This window comes from Primulina tabacum, chromosome 9 (genome assembly GCF_025594145.1).
Source record: "Primulina tabacum isolate GXHZ01 chromosome 9, ASM2559414v2, whole genome shotgun sequence".
Taxonomy (NCBI): domain Eukaryota; kingdom Viridiplantae; phylum Streptophyta; class Magnoliopsida; order Lamiales; family Gesneriaceae; genus Primulina; species Primulina tabacum.
This window is the reverse complement of record NC_134558.1, coordinates 8,182,653-8,200,680: the sequence shown is the minus strand read 5'-3', so window position 1 is coordinate 8,200,680 and position 18,028 is coordinate 8,182,653. Positions and strand designations below refer to the sequence as shown.

At 34.4% G+C, this 18,028-nt stretch overlaps 1 protein-coding gene and 1 long non-coding RNA gene across 5 annotated transcripts; one reads left to right on the top strand and one right to left on the bottom strand.

Moving 5' to 3' along the window:
- Positions 1-1,866: 1,866 nt before the first annotated feature.
- Positions 1,867-15,231, bottom strand: LOC142504576 (uncharacterized protein C227.17c). Of its 4 annotated transcripts, none has more exons than XM_075617442.1 (5): positions 6,214-6,404; positions 5,856-5,926; positions 3,805-3,933; positions 3,546-3,664; positions 1,867-2,281 (listed from the first exon to the last, which is right to left on the bottom strand). In XM_075617442.1, exons 3-5 carry the CDS (start codon positions 3,887-3,889, stop codon positions 2,168-2,170), a joined length of 318 nt encoding a protein of 105 aa, XP_075473557.1. In that variant the 5' UTR covers positions 3,890-3,933; positions 5,856-5,926; positions 6,214-6,404; the 3' UTR covers positions 1,867-2,167. The 4 variants fall into 4 exon arrangements, with proteins under 4 accessions (XP_075473557.1, XP_075473559.1, XP_075473558.1 ...); XM_075617444.1 differs by lacking the exon at positions 5,856-5,926 and adding an exon at positions 5,344-5,421; XM_075617443.1 differs by lacking the exons at positions 5,856-5,926; positions 6,214-6,404 and adding an exon at positions 14,994-15,231.
- On the top strand, positions 8,312-14,987 carry LOC142504577 (uncharacterized). Its single transcript, XR_012804247.1, has 4 exons — positions 8,312-8,823; positions 8,940-8,985; positions 11,479-12,564; positions 12,638-14,987. It is a non-coding gene; the product is annotated as an uncharacterized LOC142504577 (long non-coding RNA).
- Positions 15,232-18,028: the final 2,797 nt, after the last annotated feature.

Here is an 18,028-nt window from a genome sequence, read left to right as displayed (position 1 = left end):
TTCCTTCTTCCTCCCTTTTTTTCTTCTTCCGCGCTGTTCTCCTATTCCGTCTCCTTCAGTACTTCTGTTCTCGGCTCCTTTCTTCTCTTGTACGCTTCTACCCTTTTATTCTCCTCAATGGGCCTCTCCTTTTTTTTCTTTTTAAGCCCATATCAAGTAAAGAAAGTGTAGATAAGATATTTGTCAAGATTTACATAGATTTCTCCAAAAATTCAATATCATCAAGGAATAAGAATATTTTATTTCCTTTGAAATCTAGCAAATTTATTTTATCTCCTAATTTAAACACTTTTCACTTTTTATTCAAATCTACAATTATTAATTAAATTAAGCACATAATTAGGATAAAAAGTCTAGATAAGGGCAAATATTATCAAATCAAATCCCTAAAATCTTTGTAAGATTTGGCCTTATCAGTCGACTTGTTTCATTCAACTTTGATTTGGATTATTCCAACATGATGAGTCTAAACAGAAGTTAAATTCTTTATTTTGATATGGTATCGATATATATCGTTTTATATCAAAAAATATCTTATATTTTAAAAAATTAAATTTATTATTTCAAAATATTATTTTTTTTAAATTTATATATATTATTTCGATATTTCGGTATATACCTAAAATTTCAAATTTTATACCGTTAGTATCGTATCGAAAATTTCGGTATACCAAAAATTTCGATAAATTCGTTATTTTTCGGTACGGTAACCTCGATATACCGAAAATTTGATATTTTTTCTCACCCCTAGGTTGGATATTCCAAAGATTCGTTCTCTTTGAAATAAAATCTGACTAGTAAAAATATAACTCCAACATAAATAGATTTGAAAAACAATAATTCAATGGATTTGATGCATACCTAATTTCATTATATCATATAATTAATTTAAAATATTAGTTGCTTATGGTTAACCAAGAAAAAATGTGTAATAATTACACTAAAATAAATATAAATAACATAAAAACTCGTACGAAACTGTCACGAATCAATTTTATGAGGTAGATTTTCTATCCAATTCATGAAATTAATTTTTTTTATTTTAAAAGTATTTATTTTCATGAGTCGAATCAATCGTCTTAGGAGATAAATTTGTAATATCCTCTCACAAAATAAATAAAACTTGAATTTTGATTAGAGTTCATTAGTGTTTAATTTTCAGCATATTATAATATATTATGTATATTAAAGTTCGTGAACGCTAAACGAAATAATTATAACTCGATTACGACCCAAATACATATTCACAAATATTCGAGCTCAGTACAAAGTCGATGGTCTTAAATACAAATCAAATAATATTTCATTTGGCTTTATTTATTCGCAATTATAAATTCAATAGTGTCGCTCCCTAGGAGCCTGATCCTACTACTATACAATTAACTAACTATCTCACCCATCAAAATATCTTTGTATCATTTAGGTTATTCTTGGATCGAAAGATAATTTCAAATCCGATGAATTTTTATTGAAATTCACTGTACTGTTAATCCATGTAAAAGACCTATAAGACTTTTGATCCAATGGTTAAAAGTTGAGATCCTAAGACTTGTTGATATCAAGTTCGAGTCTCGTTGATTGTAAGTAATTTTCTTAATTTATTTAGGTAAATTTAGTTGTTTCTTTATACCGTCTTTGCACGAGATAAGCAAATCTCGGGTTCACGCTCAAGTCCCGTCAGCAGTGCAGATAGTTGTATCTTTGTAGTCTAGAACAATATCATATTTGTACTCTAAAAAAATCCATAAAAATGCAATGTTAATGATGATGAATTTGAAATACACCCAATATGGCTCTCATTCCAAATTCATTGTTGAAATCTCTCTCCAAATCAAATCAAATCATTAAATCCAAAATCAACGTCAGATATGTGAAATTACATTGCATTAAACCAACCAAAACGCCTTTAAAAAATAAATTTTTTATTTAAAATCTATGTTACAGTGCCTGAAATAGAAGTCCTGCGCTTCAAAGCACTCTGAAGCACAAATGGTGTACTCGCTGCGTTTTGCGCCTAAGCACGTTTTTAACAATAGTGAATAAAAGATACTGGATTGTTCCATACAGAGGGGAAAAAACCTCGAGGCTATAATTATAAATTTGAGATATTCCATCAATGGCCGAAACAAAAAATTGAAACAAGAAACGTACACTTAAGAAGAAAATTCTATTCTAGCTCATCCAGATGTCCAAAGACTTTTTTCCAATTTGATGCCGCTTCCTCTGGAGACCGATATGACCAGATATGAGGCTTGGATTTCTCGCGCGCATCCAAAATCGCCTTCATTCACAGTTACTTATTATCAATCAAAATTCAGATTAACAGCGTAGGACAGCATACATATACCATGTAATTAACTGCCTGCAGTTAATCGCTTCAAAATCTAACGAAGATGATAAGAAAATGTAACATAGTTTTATATTACTAACAGACTCTTACAAAATTAATGTTTGAGAGTTTTAAGTGAGAGTGAGCAATGTGAGGAGAAAACAGGTGCTAAAACCTAATCGTAGCGCATTCATTAAATGCACCATCTGGATTTTTATTTCACACAATCATTCACTTGGGGTGACACGAACTCAAGATCTGAATTCGAAGAAACAAATTACATCACCTCTAATTAAATAGATCGGCGGGTAAGAATAATATTTTTAATGGATGAAAAGTCATATTTTCCAGAAAACCACACAAGAAACACGACTCAAGTGAGGAAGATAAATCAAATCACAATGGGAAATCATAAAGAGGAAGATGGGTTTTATATGAAGTTCTTTACTCAACAATAGTTGCAGTTAACTATTCACTAAAGCAATTAAATACAGAAGCAATCATAGAGAAATTTTTCACCTAATAGCATTAGCTATCCTGGAAATCCTTACAATTTGGAGTATCATAGGCTGAAGGGATACAGTGCTAGATTTGTGTATGATTTAAGACCATGCGTTTGTCGTTATATCAAAATCTAACTCTTATCTGTTTAACCTCTTAGTGGCTCAAGTATTACATCCTCATCATTAAATCAAAAAACAACTCTAATTTTTGAACGTGTAGCAATTCAAGCATCACATCTCAAATACCATTCGAGTAGGAACTATTATTTAATTTCGACAATTTTCAACCAATAATTACCATAACTAGCCAATCATAAGAATTGAACACAAGATACCAATTATTGCGCCAAATTCTTGTCATACGGGTAGTTGTCATTGGTGCAAATAGTTTCATTCAAATATTTTACATCGTACATTAGTATAGTCACCATATTTTGATTGTGGCGCCAGCATAATCAATTCTTGCTCTATATCATATTGCAAACTAGAAGATAGCATGAGATTTCAAACCAGTAGTTTATGCCAAAAGATACAGTACTTGAGATGGGCGCGCCCTAACAGCAATGCATACAATACTCGACTCTCGAGACTCTCTTTGACTATGACACCCTAAGTTATGATAGAAGTACCAAGAAAATTGTACCACAACCAACCCTGTTGAAAGAGCATTACAAACTATCTAATAAAAAACAAATATTCAGCTAACCACACACCTCTACTTGAGCGGGAGTTTTGGTTTTGAGACTCAAACAATCAAAAAGGTCCGCCCACTTTGCCATACAATTGTCTAATGCACCGAGCCGATAGTACTGTTGCATTTGAGAGACTGGAGCTGTCACAGAAACAAACTTCATCAATTCGAAAGATCACAAAATCTCCCGAAGATATTCAAGTTAACACAATCTCAAACAACTGGTGCGAAGTTCAGTGCCAAATCAAACTAAAAGAACAAACGAGAGAGTGGTGGCGTACAATAGCAAAACCACATAGCGTCAAAACGTTTGACGCACGACTGTTGCGACCGCTTTGCGGCGGAATCTTCCTTCCTCAGGCTCATGCGATCCGATACTCTACACCTACTCCGAGGTTTCAGCAGATTTACTGTAGATTGAAATAAATATTATTTTATTATACAATATTTATTGTCTTAAAAAAAATATCACAACACATTATGCTAAGAATGGGACATGATCAGGATGACATGGTTTTTTTTACATGATCGCCTAAATTAAATATAGATTATAAGTTTTTTAATAAAAAATAATTGTGAAAAAGATAATGCATGAATACTAAAAAAAATTGGCATGTAGGACAGGTATTTTACAACTGATTAAACCAGTGTTTTTAAACCAGACCGGCCGGTTCAACCAAGATGTCCGGTCCGGACTTGGTGTAAAAACCATTTTAACAATCAAACTGGTTAGAACCGATCAAAATCCATTAATACCCGGTCGGACCGACGGTAAACCGATTAAAAACCGGTCCGACTGGTATACCAATTTTTTTTTAATTTTTTTTGTAGAATTTGATTATTTTCTTCAATTTTTAAATTATATGTTTAGTTATATATATGGTTATTTGAATTTTGTTAAAAAAATTATTTTATCATTATTAGTGCTTATTTTATTTTTATTTTTGTATAAATATAAGTATATTTGATTATATACATGTTTTTAGATTTAAACTTTGAAAAATATATATATTTTTTATTTATATATATATTTCAGATCTTTGTTATTTAAAATATATTATTTATTATATTATATTATTATTTTATATATATAACAGTTTTCGGTCTGAATGTCCGGTGGAACGATATGAATGGTTGAACTGTTTTTACAAGATAGGCTGGTTCGATCACTGGTCCGATTAAGAAAACATTGTTTATTATATCAATTTCAGTTTTTTTTTTTAAATAAAATTATTCTATCAATTTAACCAAACAAACAGTGCTAAAAAACATAGACGCCTCAATCTTTCCTCCTCCAACTATTTATCATGCAAATCCGTGACTATCAAACTGCTTGTGCAGCTAGGACAGCAGGACACAAAGGAAAGACACAAGCACATATTTTCCATACAAACGAAGGTGTATTTTGTTTCAGTTCTCCTAGAAGATCAGAGAGAAATCTACCTATCAGACTACCATCTTCAGTGAATCATTTGAAGTTCTCCCAGAAAATCAGAGAGAAGTCTATTTACTACACAACCATCATCAGCGAATATCCATAAAGAGTAGTTTACTGGGACAAATCCACTAGATCCATAAGCCCGTAACGGAAGATGAATAGTTTATGTAGGTGCATGAGTGCATGTATCACTAAATAGTTACTAGCCAAGACCACAGAATGGGTAAAATGGTGAAGGAGTCTCCATTTACCAAGTTGGGAATAATACAGGGTAACAAACTAGCACTAAAGATAAACAATCACTTGAACATTTAAATAATGCTTTAAACCGACACTGCACTAAGCATGATCGAATAAAAATTTTAAACACTCAACAGTTTACCAACTAGAATCTAATGAGAATCCATCATTCAACAGGTTCGAAGGAACTGTCTATCACCATTGTGATCATGAAATCATCCTACATGTCAGATCATCAATTACACAATAATACATGAGCACCAGTGTGGTAACAAAGTCCTAAATGTTGGAACAAATGACTCTAGGTTGCCCCAGCCGGTTCAATAATGGCACTCAAGTAGATCTCAATCAGCAAAATCAGATATTCATACGTCCATAACTCTGCCAGAGTGGGATCATCGAAAAACAATTCAAAATCGCAACTATATAATCGAATTTTGGCAGCCAGTATGACACAAACCTAGAAAAATTTCCATCTTTTCACAAAAACTGCCCGTAGCATCAGAAACCACAGACCATAGTATAGCTGAATTACAGCAATAGATTGAAAATTCAGGTTTTAATGGATGGTTCTATGAAGGAAAATCAATCCCTCGTTTGCATTTGAAAAATTTGGGGAAAGTACACAGAATCAATATGAAAAGGATAAAATACCAGAAAGATTCAATCAAGGCGACGATTCCTGAACAGCCGTCCGGTCAACGCCGACGAAGTCTTCTTGGCAGCTATATCAGAAAAAAAACCACCACTTCATACTCGCACAAAATAAAAAAATTCCTCAGGAAACCCTTTATCCCCCCCTCCCCAAATTAAAAACACCACAATCAACTCAGTCACTGATGGTTCTTTTTAAGAAACCAAGATTCAAATAAACAAAGCACTCAGATTGAAGAATGAAATTTCATTTACAGATTTTTCTTATGCATTAATTCAATTCAATTGATGCAAACAAAGAAAAAAGAAATCTCCGGGTTGATGTTTCGATATTCGTAAATATGATGCTGAAACTTACAGAGAGAGCTTTCCAAATATGTGGTCGATTACAAATTTCGGAGACCGACAACGGCGAATCGGTCGATTAAAGTGGTGGCAAGGGTTTAGCAAATACTTTTGAGTAAAAACGGGAGAGAGTAGCTGTGGAAATCGGATTTGCAGGAAGTGGAGACTGTGATTCGTTGAATGGCCTGCTGTGGAAATCCACAGCTAGAAGGCCCGTTCCCAAGGCCCAGAAGTCCAATAACACGACAACAAAGCAAGCCACTAGGCCTGCTCCCACTAGGGCCTGCATTGTCTGAGAGAAGTGTGATAAATCGTAGGGCTCAATGAAAAAAGACATTACGAATTTATTTATTTTTTTAATTTAGGTGGGACTATAGCCGCCCTTGGGCTATATGGAAAATCGAGTTGGCAGTTCCAACCTAATGGTGTACTTATTACGTAACTACTAAGGCGTTGTTTGTTTCGTTAAATTAGTATAATAATTTTTTAAAAGAAAACTGAAATTGATATAATTAGAAGTGTTTTATAATCGAACCTATAATTCTACTGGTCTACCTTATAAAAACGGTTCAATCGGTCGTATCATTCTACTGGACGGTCGGACCAAAAAACTATTATATTATATAAAAAAATATAGTAAATAATATATTTTAAATTTTAAAGTTCTTAAATAAAGCTTAAAATCTAAACAACATACCTATAATCAAATATAATTAGATTTTATTTTTTAGACAAAAATTTAAATTAAAATAAGTTCTAATAATACTAAAATAATATTTTTAACAAAATTAAAAATCCAAATAATCATATAAATAATTAAAAATAAAAGTTAAAATGTAAGAAAATAATCAAATTATAAAAAAATTAAAAAGTCGTGAACCGGTAGGATCGGTTATTAATCGATTCACCGGTTCACAGCTGGTCCAACTAGTTCTTACTGGTAAAAAGGTTGTGAGTGATTCTGACCGGTGATGAGGAATGTAAAATTATATTTACGCAATAAATTCTATGTTAAGATAAATTTTGAACTTAAGTTTTTTTTATTACAAAGTAAACTAATCTGACTTGGTTAAATTGACAAATGCAGATCACTCAAGAAGTTTATTAGACAAAAATGAACTAACAAGACTATCAGAAATTATAACTAAAATGATATGACAATCACACTCGCTTTAACGCCAGCTGACTTACTCCGTGTTGATCAACACTTGAGCTGAATTAAACAAGGACAGGTCACACTGTTCCACAGACTTATCTGAAGAAATTCTCTGTGTTCCATAGTCAGTTAGCATATGAGCTTATCAGCAAGATAGTAAAAGTATATGTTGGATATTTCTTTCAGCTATAATCCAAAGGAATTTAATTAGTAAGTACTATTTTTGGATAAAGAACAAGGACATGTTGCACTCTCTGTATAATTATCGGGTATTCAGTACATCTGTGAGTATCGTCTTTATTTATTAACATCAGTGACCAATATCTATAAAATGGGATGCTTCAGAGTTAAAAGAAGACTATTGTTTCATTGATAATAATTTCAGCATCTCTTCAAAGATACATTATGAGCTTATATTGCACATGCTGCAAAGTTTAATTAGATCATTTTAAGGATCATTTTGTGCACACTTTGTTCTCAATTATTTTTGTATGCAATAGAATTATTATTGAGTGATAATTATTGTAAATATCACAAGGTTGTTTTTGAACAAATTGAACTTTATTGAAGTAGTTGCTAGAGTTTCAACTTAATAGGTGTAATGACCATGGGATATCCTGATATTGAGCTCGCTCTGGAGCCTTTTTTTGTAAACAGACTCCCTCTGAGGCCTTCTCCATCAAAGGATATCTCATGCGCCGTCATTCGCAGAATATCTAACCCCTTAAAATTGATTTCTTTCGCCCGCCCCCCCCCCCCCCCTTTCCCTCTAGGTATTTAAGCCTTGAGGTACAGGGTTCGAGTGTTGGTGGAGACGAAAGAAACTACTTTTCAGCGGTGAGATATTCTAATAGTGATGGCACATGCGTAAGCCCGTGAGGGAGAAAGCCCAGAGGAGTCACGTTTACGAGAGAAGATCCCAAATGGATCCCTTGATAAGGATAAAAAAAATGTTTTTTCAACGACCATATGCTATCCCGATCTTGGGCTCTCTATGGGGCCTTATCCCATAAACGAGCTACCTCTAATGCTTTCTCCCTTACAGGCTTTCTCATACACCTTCACTCATAGAATATCCAACTTCTGAAAAGTAAAACATTTTCTGAAAAATGTTAGGCGTCTTATCATCAACGTAGCAATATCACAATGCCACCAACATAGCAAGCGGTGCCTCAGCGCCATAGTATTGGTGCCTAAGCGCCATCCAACCTGAACAAAGCTGTAGGTACGGAGCTTGAGCGCCAAAAGGTTGGAACATGAGCGTCATTTGACAAAAGTGTGACTTTTAAATACGTTTTAGGCATTTAAAGGCATGGAAATCAGATAACTCCATTTCTTCATTTCTAACACCTAATAATCGAGAAACGGGCTTAGGGTTCTTCAAATTTACCTCCAAGATGGCTCACAAATCACATATTTCATCAAATTGAAACTAGATCCAAGATTTACGCATGAAACTCTTTGTAGGTATGTCCTTTATGCAAATAATCCTCGGAATATGTAGTTTAGATGCATGGGTATGTTAAATTGTGAATAAACTTGGGAATTATGTACATTGATGAAGGATCTCCTCACTTTTGCAGCTTAATAGAGGTTCATCTATCGTTTAGGCCGATTCGAAGTTGTATTGTAAGTAAACTCATTTCTTGCTACTCGTAAAAGAGATTGTATCTATGATATGATTAGAATTCCATTTAAATATTTTAGATAATAAGAAAATTCATGTTGATGTACATATATGTTTATCATGTTGAAAAGAAACGGGAATATAATGGAATGCATGCCAAGTGGTTGAAAGAATGTCTCATCCAAATGCTTGATAGAGTATTTGAATGTTTTGTAATAATCAAAGGCTTGCAAGAGATTCCCAAGGTCAAGAGTTTCAATCGTACACCAACATTAGGCAAGATTTTCCAAGTTTCTTGAATGCACCTTTCAATATAATTAATGTATTTGATGCTTGAGAACTTTTAATTCATTTTATTGATTGTTTGCAAGGTTTAAGTTTTTCACTCATGCATATATTTTTACTATTGTTCATATTTTATGAAAAATTATGAACATGTGTTACTTCCATGTAATTAATAATTTTATTAGCATGAATTAAATTTTATACCCTGTGTGTGATGTTAAAATATTTTAGATATTTGATAAGTTTCTTGGTCGCGTAAAAACTCTCAGAGACGTAGTTATCAGACGAACATAACTCTGACATTAGTTGACACATGTCATTGTAATTTCGCTCGGACATGTTGTGTTAATGTTTCATCTTCAATAACCGAGCGAGCACAGACAACACAGAATGACCATGGGGATTTCCATCCCAAATTTCTTTCTCGGCTGATTTAATGCTTTCATACAATGATTTAATAATACTGTTTGGACTTTCAAGAACTTCGGGAAAAGTATTTATTGTAGGATTTTCTTCACCAAAATTATCATTCTCATTTTCAGGGTTCTCTTCAAAGTTAACATTTTCTTCAATAGTATCAAAAAAACCCGGAAATGGAGTATGATCAATTCGTGGTGCAACACGATACGAAGATGACGAAGGAGCATCCATATTAAAATTAGGATAGAATGGATGAATGTATTCCTCTTCATGAAAAAACCAATTGTAGTAATTAGGTACAAATCCATAACGACCGAGATGTACCTTAACGGTATCTTCATCTAAATATATTTTGTTCTGACATTTTTTTCGACTGCAAGGACAATGTATATTTCAATTTAATACACACTCAGGATGACAAAGTGCAAATGTTACAAACGACTCTACACCAACACAATATTCATTCGTTAGAAATCCATTCTCCAACCGACGATACATCCAATTTCTATCGTTATCCATTTTATCCTACAAAAAAATAAATAAGATGTATTTTACTGAATCGCTATCATTTACTCATTAATTAATAAATTAATACATAAGTAGGCAGATTTAATAATTTTAATGTTGAAAATTAATTGAATATTTAAATTATATAATATAATATTTTAATAATAAACATGTAATGTATAGATTTAATTCCTAAATAACATGCAATAAAAACAAACTAAACTATGTATAAATCTACAACAAACTTACAATCTGACTGTAGAAGACCCCAGAGCACTGTGCACGCGCAAAAAAATCAGCCGGAAAACGACATGCACTACAAGCTAACAAACTTCATAATCTTAACCAACACTCATAAATTTACCAAGAATTAAAGCTTAAAAATTTACCTCAAATCGAAACTAAAATCGCCTAACAGAGAGAAAAATATCACAGATGTGAAGCGGTGCAGAGAAAATGGACCACATAGTATTTATAGACAATTTGCGACGATTTTTGAGAAAACTGTCGCTATCGGCGAAAGTTTTGAAATCGTCGCCGATCTAAGGCTGCACTTCTGGAAAGGAGAAGGGGCTGGTTTTATAAATTGTCTGCTAATTAACGACAGTTTATATAGAAACGTCGCTAATTAGCGACAAATAGCAATGGCTTTTCAGAAAACCGTCGCTATTAGCGACAGTTTTAAAACCGTCGCCGATCTAATAGCGACGGTTTTAGCGACGGTTTATATAAAAACGTCGCTAATTAGCGACAGTTTTATTAAAACCGTCGCAATTTTTTAAATGACGACGGTTTAAACAAAAACCGTCGCAAGTTTTTAAATGACGACAGTTTTTGTAGTGTTAGCCATGGGAGTAAGAACCCTCGGGATGAGCTCCAAAATGGACTACTCTAATGTTGACGATGTGGGTGCCGGCTCTGGTTAATGCGGCTGCGTATTATGTTTATGTAAGGGTTGTACAACTTAGCATGATCATTCCACTCATGTTTATGTGTGCTCGATGTGTTGTCCACTTGTTCCACTATATATCATCCCTATATAAAAGTGAAGATGTCATATTTGAGTTACGAATGTTATGTTTTAGTTAAAATTATGAAAATGGATGCTATAGTTATGTTCCTCTTCTATTAAATTTATGGCTAATTACACATGTTCCTACCTCTGCAGTTTTAAACTCCTAATGTCATTTCCTACGAATGTTTACGCCTTTAGTGCACTGTACTCGTTCATATTCCTTATAAGCTTGTTGAGTCATTAGATACACTATACTTGTCTGGTGCAGGTGAGCCAGAAATTGATGTAGTTGTTGGTGACTTCGTGTTGGAGTAATCGACAAGATGTAGAGGTGTGGTGGAGCATGGACCTCGCGGTCCATAAGAGATCCATTTATTATGTTGATGTTCAAAACCTTTTTTTTATTTGCGTGATGATTATTGTTTTTGATTTATGTTGTATTGAGAGAACTAATTTGGTGCATATTAGATAATTGATAGATTTAAGAAATATAGTTGAATATTGTGATGTTTTGTTTTTGTTTTTGTTTTTTTTTTTTATTGTTCTTGTTTTCTTCTGTGGAGCCCGATAAACGATTAGGGCAAAAATTTCTATTGAATTATTGTATTAGTGAATTTTCAAGATGTTTAGGATCATATACATGTATAATCATACATATATAATCACTTAGAATAATTAGAATAATTTTTTTAAGAAAAATTTTATTTCTTTGCATTTTCACGCACAAGTTGCACGAAATGAAATGTTTAGACGCCTTGGGCGTTACAATAGGGTTGGTGAACCGAGTATTTAATATTCACTTTGTATCTGAGTTATACCGATCAAATCTTCTAGTGGAAATTTTCTGGAAATAGAAGGAGAGATATAAAAGCTTAATATTTGAACTTCCATAAACAAATTCATATCCCTTCCCTACTTACTTATAGTCATTTGTTCTTATCTTATATGATTTATCGGATTATTTAAAATATTCACTTTGTATTTGAGTTTTTTCCAAACTGATATGTTTATTTTCCGAGTAATAAAAAAATATCAGTTAATTTAAAAAGAGCTTATTCATCTCCTTCTAAACTCCTTCTCGATCCGAGTAATGATGTCAGAAAATTTCCGATATCTGAATATTTAATATACTCTTATGTCCTCATTTAACAAAACCCAACTATTTTCTTAGGAATAATATGACGACTAGAAAATTTGAATGCAAGCACATCTTTCAGCACAAGATGATGATATGTGATATGTCATCACAGAAGAAACTATGAAGATCATAAAGCAAACACAACTATTGCTATCACAGAAGGTACTCCCCATAGGCCCATATTTATAGACAATTTGCGACGGTTTTTGAAAAATGGTTGTGTGTGCTGAGAAAAATGGACCGCATAGCCCCATATTTATAGACAATTTGCGACGGTTTTTGACATAAGGATTGGCCAATGTTATTATCAGAAACGCTGTGGGCATATAGAACATCTAAAAGGACTACCACTAGGGTTAGTCCATTTTCCTTTACCTTCGGTCATGATGCGGTGCTACCATTGGAGATTATGGTGCCATCAATTCGAGTGGAAAAACATAACGAACTCTCCCTGAACATTACAGTGAGGCAATGATCATGGAGTTAGAAGAAGTAAATGAACTAAGAATCCAAGCATATAATAATGCCTTAGTGTTACAGAAGCAGAAAGTGACAATGATTTATAATAGGAGGATCAATAAAAAGAGCTTCCATGAAGGAGAGATTGGTTGGAAAACCATACTGTCCTTGGGAACAAAGGACATCGATTTAGGCAAATGGTTCCCAAACTAGGAAGGACCATTCAAGGTGCATAAAGTCTTGTAAAGAAATGCATATTGGCTATCATGTTTAGATGGTCAACCACATAAAAGATGCATAAATGGCAAGCATCTAGAGTCATACTTTCGAAGTATGAGGGAAGAAAACGAACGAGAGAGAGTAAAGAGAGCAGAGGACCTTGTATCCAGTGAGGAGCTGGTCTTTTGGCTACTTTGGCATATATCTTTGTTTTTATTATTTGAATATTTCAAAATATGATGGAAAAAGTTGGCTCTACGGCTACTTTCGGGAATCAAGCTTCTGTTCGAACAATAATGATTCGACTCCACAGTATGCTTCTGGTTACATGGAAAGAGATTTGGTACGTGGGGAGTCGGTCTTACGGCCACTTGTGCATACATTTGATTGATTTTTCTGTTATTCTTATTGAATATTACGAAAAATCATTGATAAAGTAGGTTATAGAGCAGCTTGCGTAAAATGGTTGTTTGCGTGTGCAGTAATATTCCATGAGGTAGGCCTCTGGGCCACCTAAAAAGTGTGGCATATAAAGATAGAGAGCAGAGAGTTAAGCTCATCTGGATAGACAACGAAGAATAAAGAAAGAACATAGCATAATGAGAGCGCTATACAAACCAGAAAAGGACCTAAAAGTTTTATTTTGTTATAAGAGTAGGCTTACTAGCCACTTTTATATATATTGTGTTCTTTGTTTTAAGACTTCATTTGAAGTAGGCCTTAGGGCCACTGGTGTAAATATTTGTTGTTCAATAATGAAAATGATTGAATGAAGTTGTCCAGTAGACAACTTTTATCATATTGGATAGTTTTGTTTTACTAGAGAATCAATTGAGAAAAAATAATGAGTGGGGAGTTTTTAAGCCAACCTATTGTTTTACTGGAAATTGGTGTAATGAGTAAGATTAATTGGATAAGGGTATAAGAACCAATGGGAAACTCCTTTCCAGCACCAACATCCAAATCACATTCAACTCCTCTTCATTTCCCAGCCAACATCCAAAATCACATTCAACTCATTTTCATTTCTCAACCAACATCCAACAACCAAAATGCCAAATCAACAATCACCAAATATAAAGGGGAGTCACCACATGCAAGAACAATAAGTAAATGTGTACGCGGAAAAGGGACCCGACTTAAGTGCAATGCATAGACGTGCATGCGGAAAAGAAATCCATCTGAAGTGCAATGTACAGACGTGAATATGGGAAAGGGGTCCGACAGAAGTGCAATGCATAAATGTGTTATTAAACAAATTCTTAAAAATTGGGTATGCTATGGATGGAAGATGGTGTTTTGAATAAATGCAGTACATAATTTTCACGTATGGGTTCAGATTTACCAGTTTTGCACGATGCTGCAAATTAACACAAATGTGTAGATGTCAAGCTCACAAGGGAGTTGAGGCCAACCTATGGCCAACTCTCAGTCAAGTGTTACCTCTCATCAATAAGTTTACCAACACCGACATATAAAAGCAGGACTCATTCAAGGATAAAAAGCCACATACAAAGGCCAACCAATGGCCTAAGGCCCCAATATCATCTAATGTCTTCTAGTTACGACTGAATTCTTACACATAAGATGGCCAAAGCAGTGGCAGGTTCTCATGAACCCATGTGACCATATCAGCTGAATTTCTCGGACAATACAAACGGGTCCAAGATTGTCAAAATACGTCATAAAATGAAAATGGCTAAGATGACATCGAAAAGCTATTCCAGAAGACAACTATCGGGAAATCATATTATTCGAATAAGCTTGAAATTGCATTTTGATGTAGGAATTAAGCCTGATGTTGAGAAAGAAAGATAAAACCCAAGGGTAGAAGGTTACCCATCCGGATGGTAGGCATGACATTAGACAAAGGGATAGATGCATCTTTTGTCACTTAACCATCAAAACACACCAAATTCCAGTGAAACAACGATGGGATCGAGCGAGTACTAGGGATAACGACATACCTGTTGCAGTCGAGCGACACCAGAGAAGAACTAGGTGAGGAGAGCAGACACTTTCCGTCAAAAGTAGAAACCGTCGACCGACCTGTGATGGAGGGAAGAAGAGATGGCCGAGCGCAAGATGATTAGACAGTGGCAGAGGCGAGAAGAAGTGATCGGAGCGTGGAAACGATGCAAGGGTTTACAGGGGAAGTCCAGGATGGATTTGGGGCTAGGGTTCCTGATCTTAAAATCTGGGATGTGGATGGTGAGTTTTTAAGAAGATATATGAGATTGGGAATGATAATGGAAGTCTTCACAGGAGAAGCAACAGAACTTTTTGGTTAATTAAAAGAAAGCAGGCTTATGGATTTTGAATGTGGCATTTGGGAATTTGACTTACACGGCTGTTTGTCAAAAGCAGGCCCAAGTTTGCTGTTGAACTTGGGTTTTTTGTTGAGCTCTATTAACGATAAAAAGAATTGGGCTGAGAAGTTTATATACAAGCGTTTCGGCTCATTGGGTGCCTGCGAAGGCATTTGTTGGAGCTCAACTTTAATTAAGGCCGAAGTGAATTGGACCCAAAGACCAAGAAGAAGAGGAGAAATAAGATGCAATAAGATAGCCATCAAGAATACAAACTGGTTTGAAAAATTCAACTGCGACATGTAAGGAGATTATGGAACAGATCGTAGGAAGATCGTGAATAATGGATTAATGGAGGCGCTGCTCTTCATTTTTGGAAAAAATGATCTCATTGGCAGAATGGAATAAACAGACATATCTCGCACAAATGCTAAAAAACTCTGCAGAAATTTCATAATTCTAGTCAAGCATTTTTATTTCACTAGTTCAAGTCACTTTCTTTCAAATTTCAGCAACGTTATTTTATATATGTTAATATTTTATAAATTTCTTACATTTTATTAAAAATATAAATCATATTATGAGTTTATCTCTCAATTTACAGTAGTTTTTCTTTATTTTTCTTCGTTTCTGATATTATATTTGCTTATGAAATTAGAACACGTGATCAAATTAGGAATTCATTCTTTTTTGAATTTTAGAAGTTAGATTTTTCATTATTTTGCACAAGTTGGTGTATCTTTGCACTTGGCACGCCCGCATCACAAAAATATTGTGCAAACATAGACATTTGGTAGAGTTGTCGAGATCGTGTACTGCGTGAAGACGAAATTAAAATTATCATTTTTCTCCATGTAGTTTGAGCGACGACAGCTGATTATTGGGATGGAAAGGAGAGCGAGATAAAAAAAAAGGTTGCGGGTAGGAGATGTGAGTGGCCCATTTACCACGACTTGATTCAGTATTTGTTTGACTGTTTTTTTACCTACGTTGTTTTTCCAAAAAAACATTAAAAAAATAAATTGTTCTTTAAAAATTATATTTAAATAAAAAATTTATAAACTTTTATGTTTCAATTAATTAAGATTTATTGAGCTCAATTTAACTAAATTGAGTATGCCCAATTGCTCTTATGCTTGGAAGCCCAAAACCCAAGCCCATTATCATGCAAATTAAAATCTATAAATAAGATACCTAGACTTAGGAACACACACATCAGCCGATTTTTACACACACAACACACACAAAATTCGAAAGTTATCAAGGAGGAAAAGCTATGGTTCTTCATCGCCCGTTCGTCCTTTCTCATGCCCCTTGCCGACGATCGCGTATTCGAGCGTTTTAAAACGCAATGCATGTTTTCTAAACCCTTTGGCGCATCATTAAAACCATAATATGCATGTTTCAATTGTTTTTGCATGAAAAATATTTATGTTCGATGGTTTAACGGTATGACGATTATTTTCAAAAGTTTTGAATGTTTTTACGTATATATGAACGTATTATGATTCCCAACAAGTACGCTGCCAGCATAGGGTGAAATATGGTTAGAACATGAATGAAATTAAGAGGAAACGAGGATTGGATAGTAAGCTAAGGGATGCACGTGAGTTGCAAGGAGAATCCTAGGGTTTTGGAATGGTTCACACATGATTCAAGGGGCGGCTCGGTACATGGCTATGCAGAGTTCGGCTAGGTGGCTGGGCTGGACGTGGTTAGGTGTAGGGAAGAGTCCTAGCATGGCTAGGACTCCTTGGTCGCAGCCTAGGAGGAGTCCCTTGGGGTGAGGACTCCTCGCGCGAGAGCTGTGTGCTGCGCACGGCTGCAAGGGGGCTCGTGGCACAGGTCTGGTTCAGTTCAAGGTGGTCCATGAGGGTCTAGGCAGGGAGTGATCCGTGCTAGCTCGAGTGTGACGCAGGTTTAGGGGTTGTGTGTATATATTTATATGCTATGACTCCTACCTAGACTAGGAAAGAACTCGCGTGTCTATGTCTCGATCAAGGGGCTAGGTGCGTGGGTTAGGATGAGTCCAGAGGGTTCAGTAGGGTCCATGAGAGGTCTTGTCAGGTTTTGCCTCGAGGTGGCTCGACCATGGTCCAAGAAAAATGAGAGTTGGCTCGGTGAGTTTAGCTTAGGGGTTCGAATTTAGTTTTTTTTTTTAAAAAAAAAGAGGGGCTAAACAATGGTCCACGGTGGTTGGTTCATGGTTCACAAAGGTAGTTTAGGTAATAAGAAGTCTATGTTTAAAATTTAGGAAGAAAATATTAAAGTTTGAATTAATTCGAAAATTAAACGCCTCACGAATTAGTAAATAGAAAATTAAAATGAAAACCTCGAATTTAAGCTAAATAAAAATGTTAAAAATTAGATTTAAGCTTAAATAATTATTTGGTATAAGCCCATGTCAATAAAAGTAAGAAAAATTCAAAATCGAGAAATTTTACGTCTAGGGGCAAAACGGTCATTTACACTTGGATACTACGAAAAAGGTTGGAAGCGTCCCAAAGGGTCATAACGCATGTTAAATGATATAATATGATGAATTGGATGAAAATATGATATTTTATGATTTATGTTAAAGCTGTGCAATTTTTACTGTTAAAATGCTATTTTTGAAAGTCATGATATTTTATAATTTAAAATGAAAAGAAAAAAAATATTTTGAGGGATGTGAATTAACTGTGACAAATGAT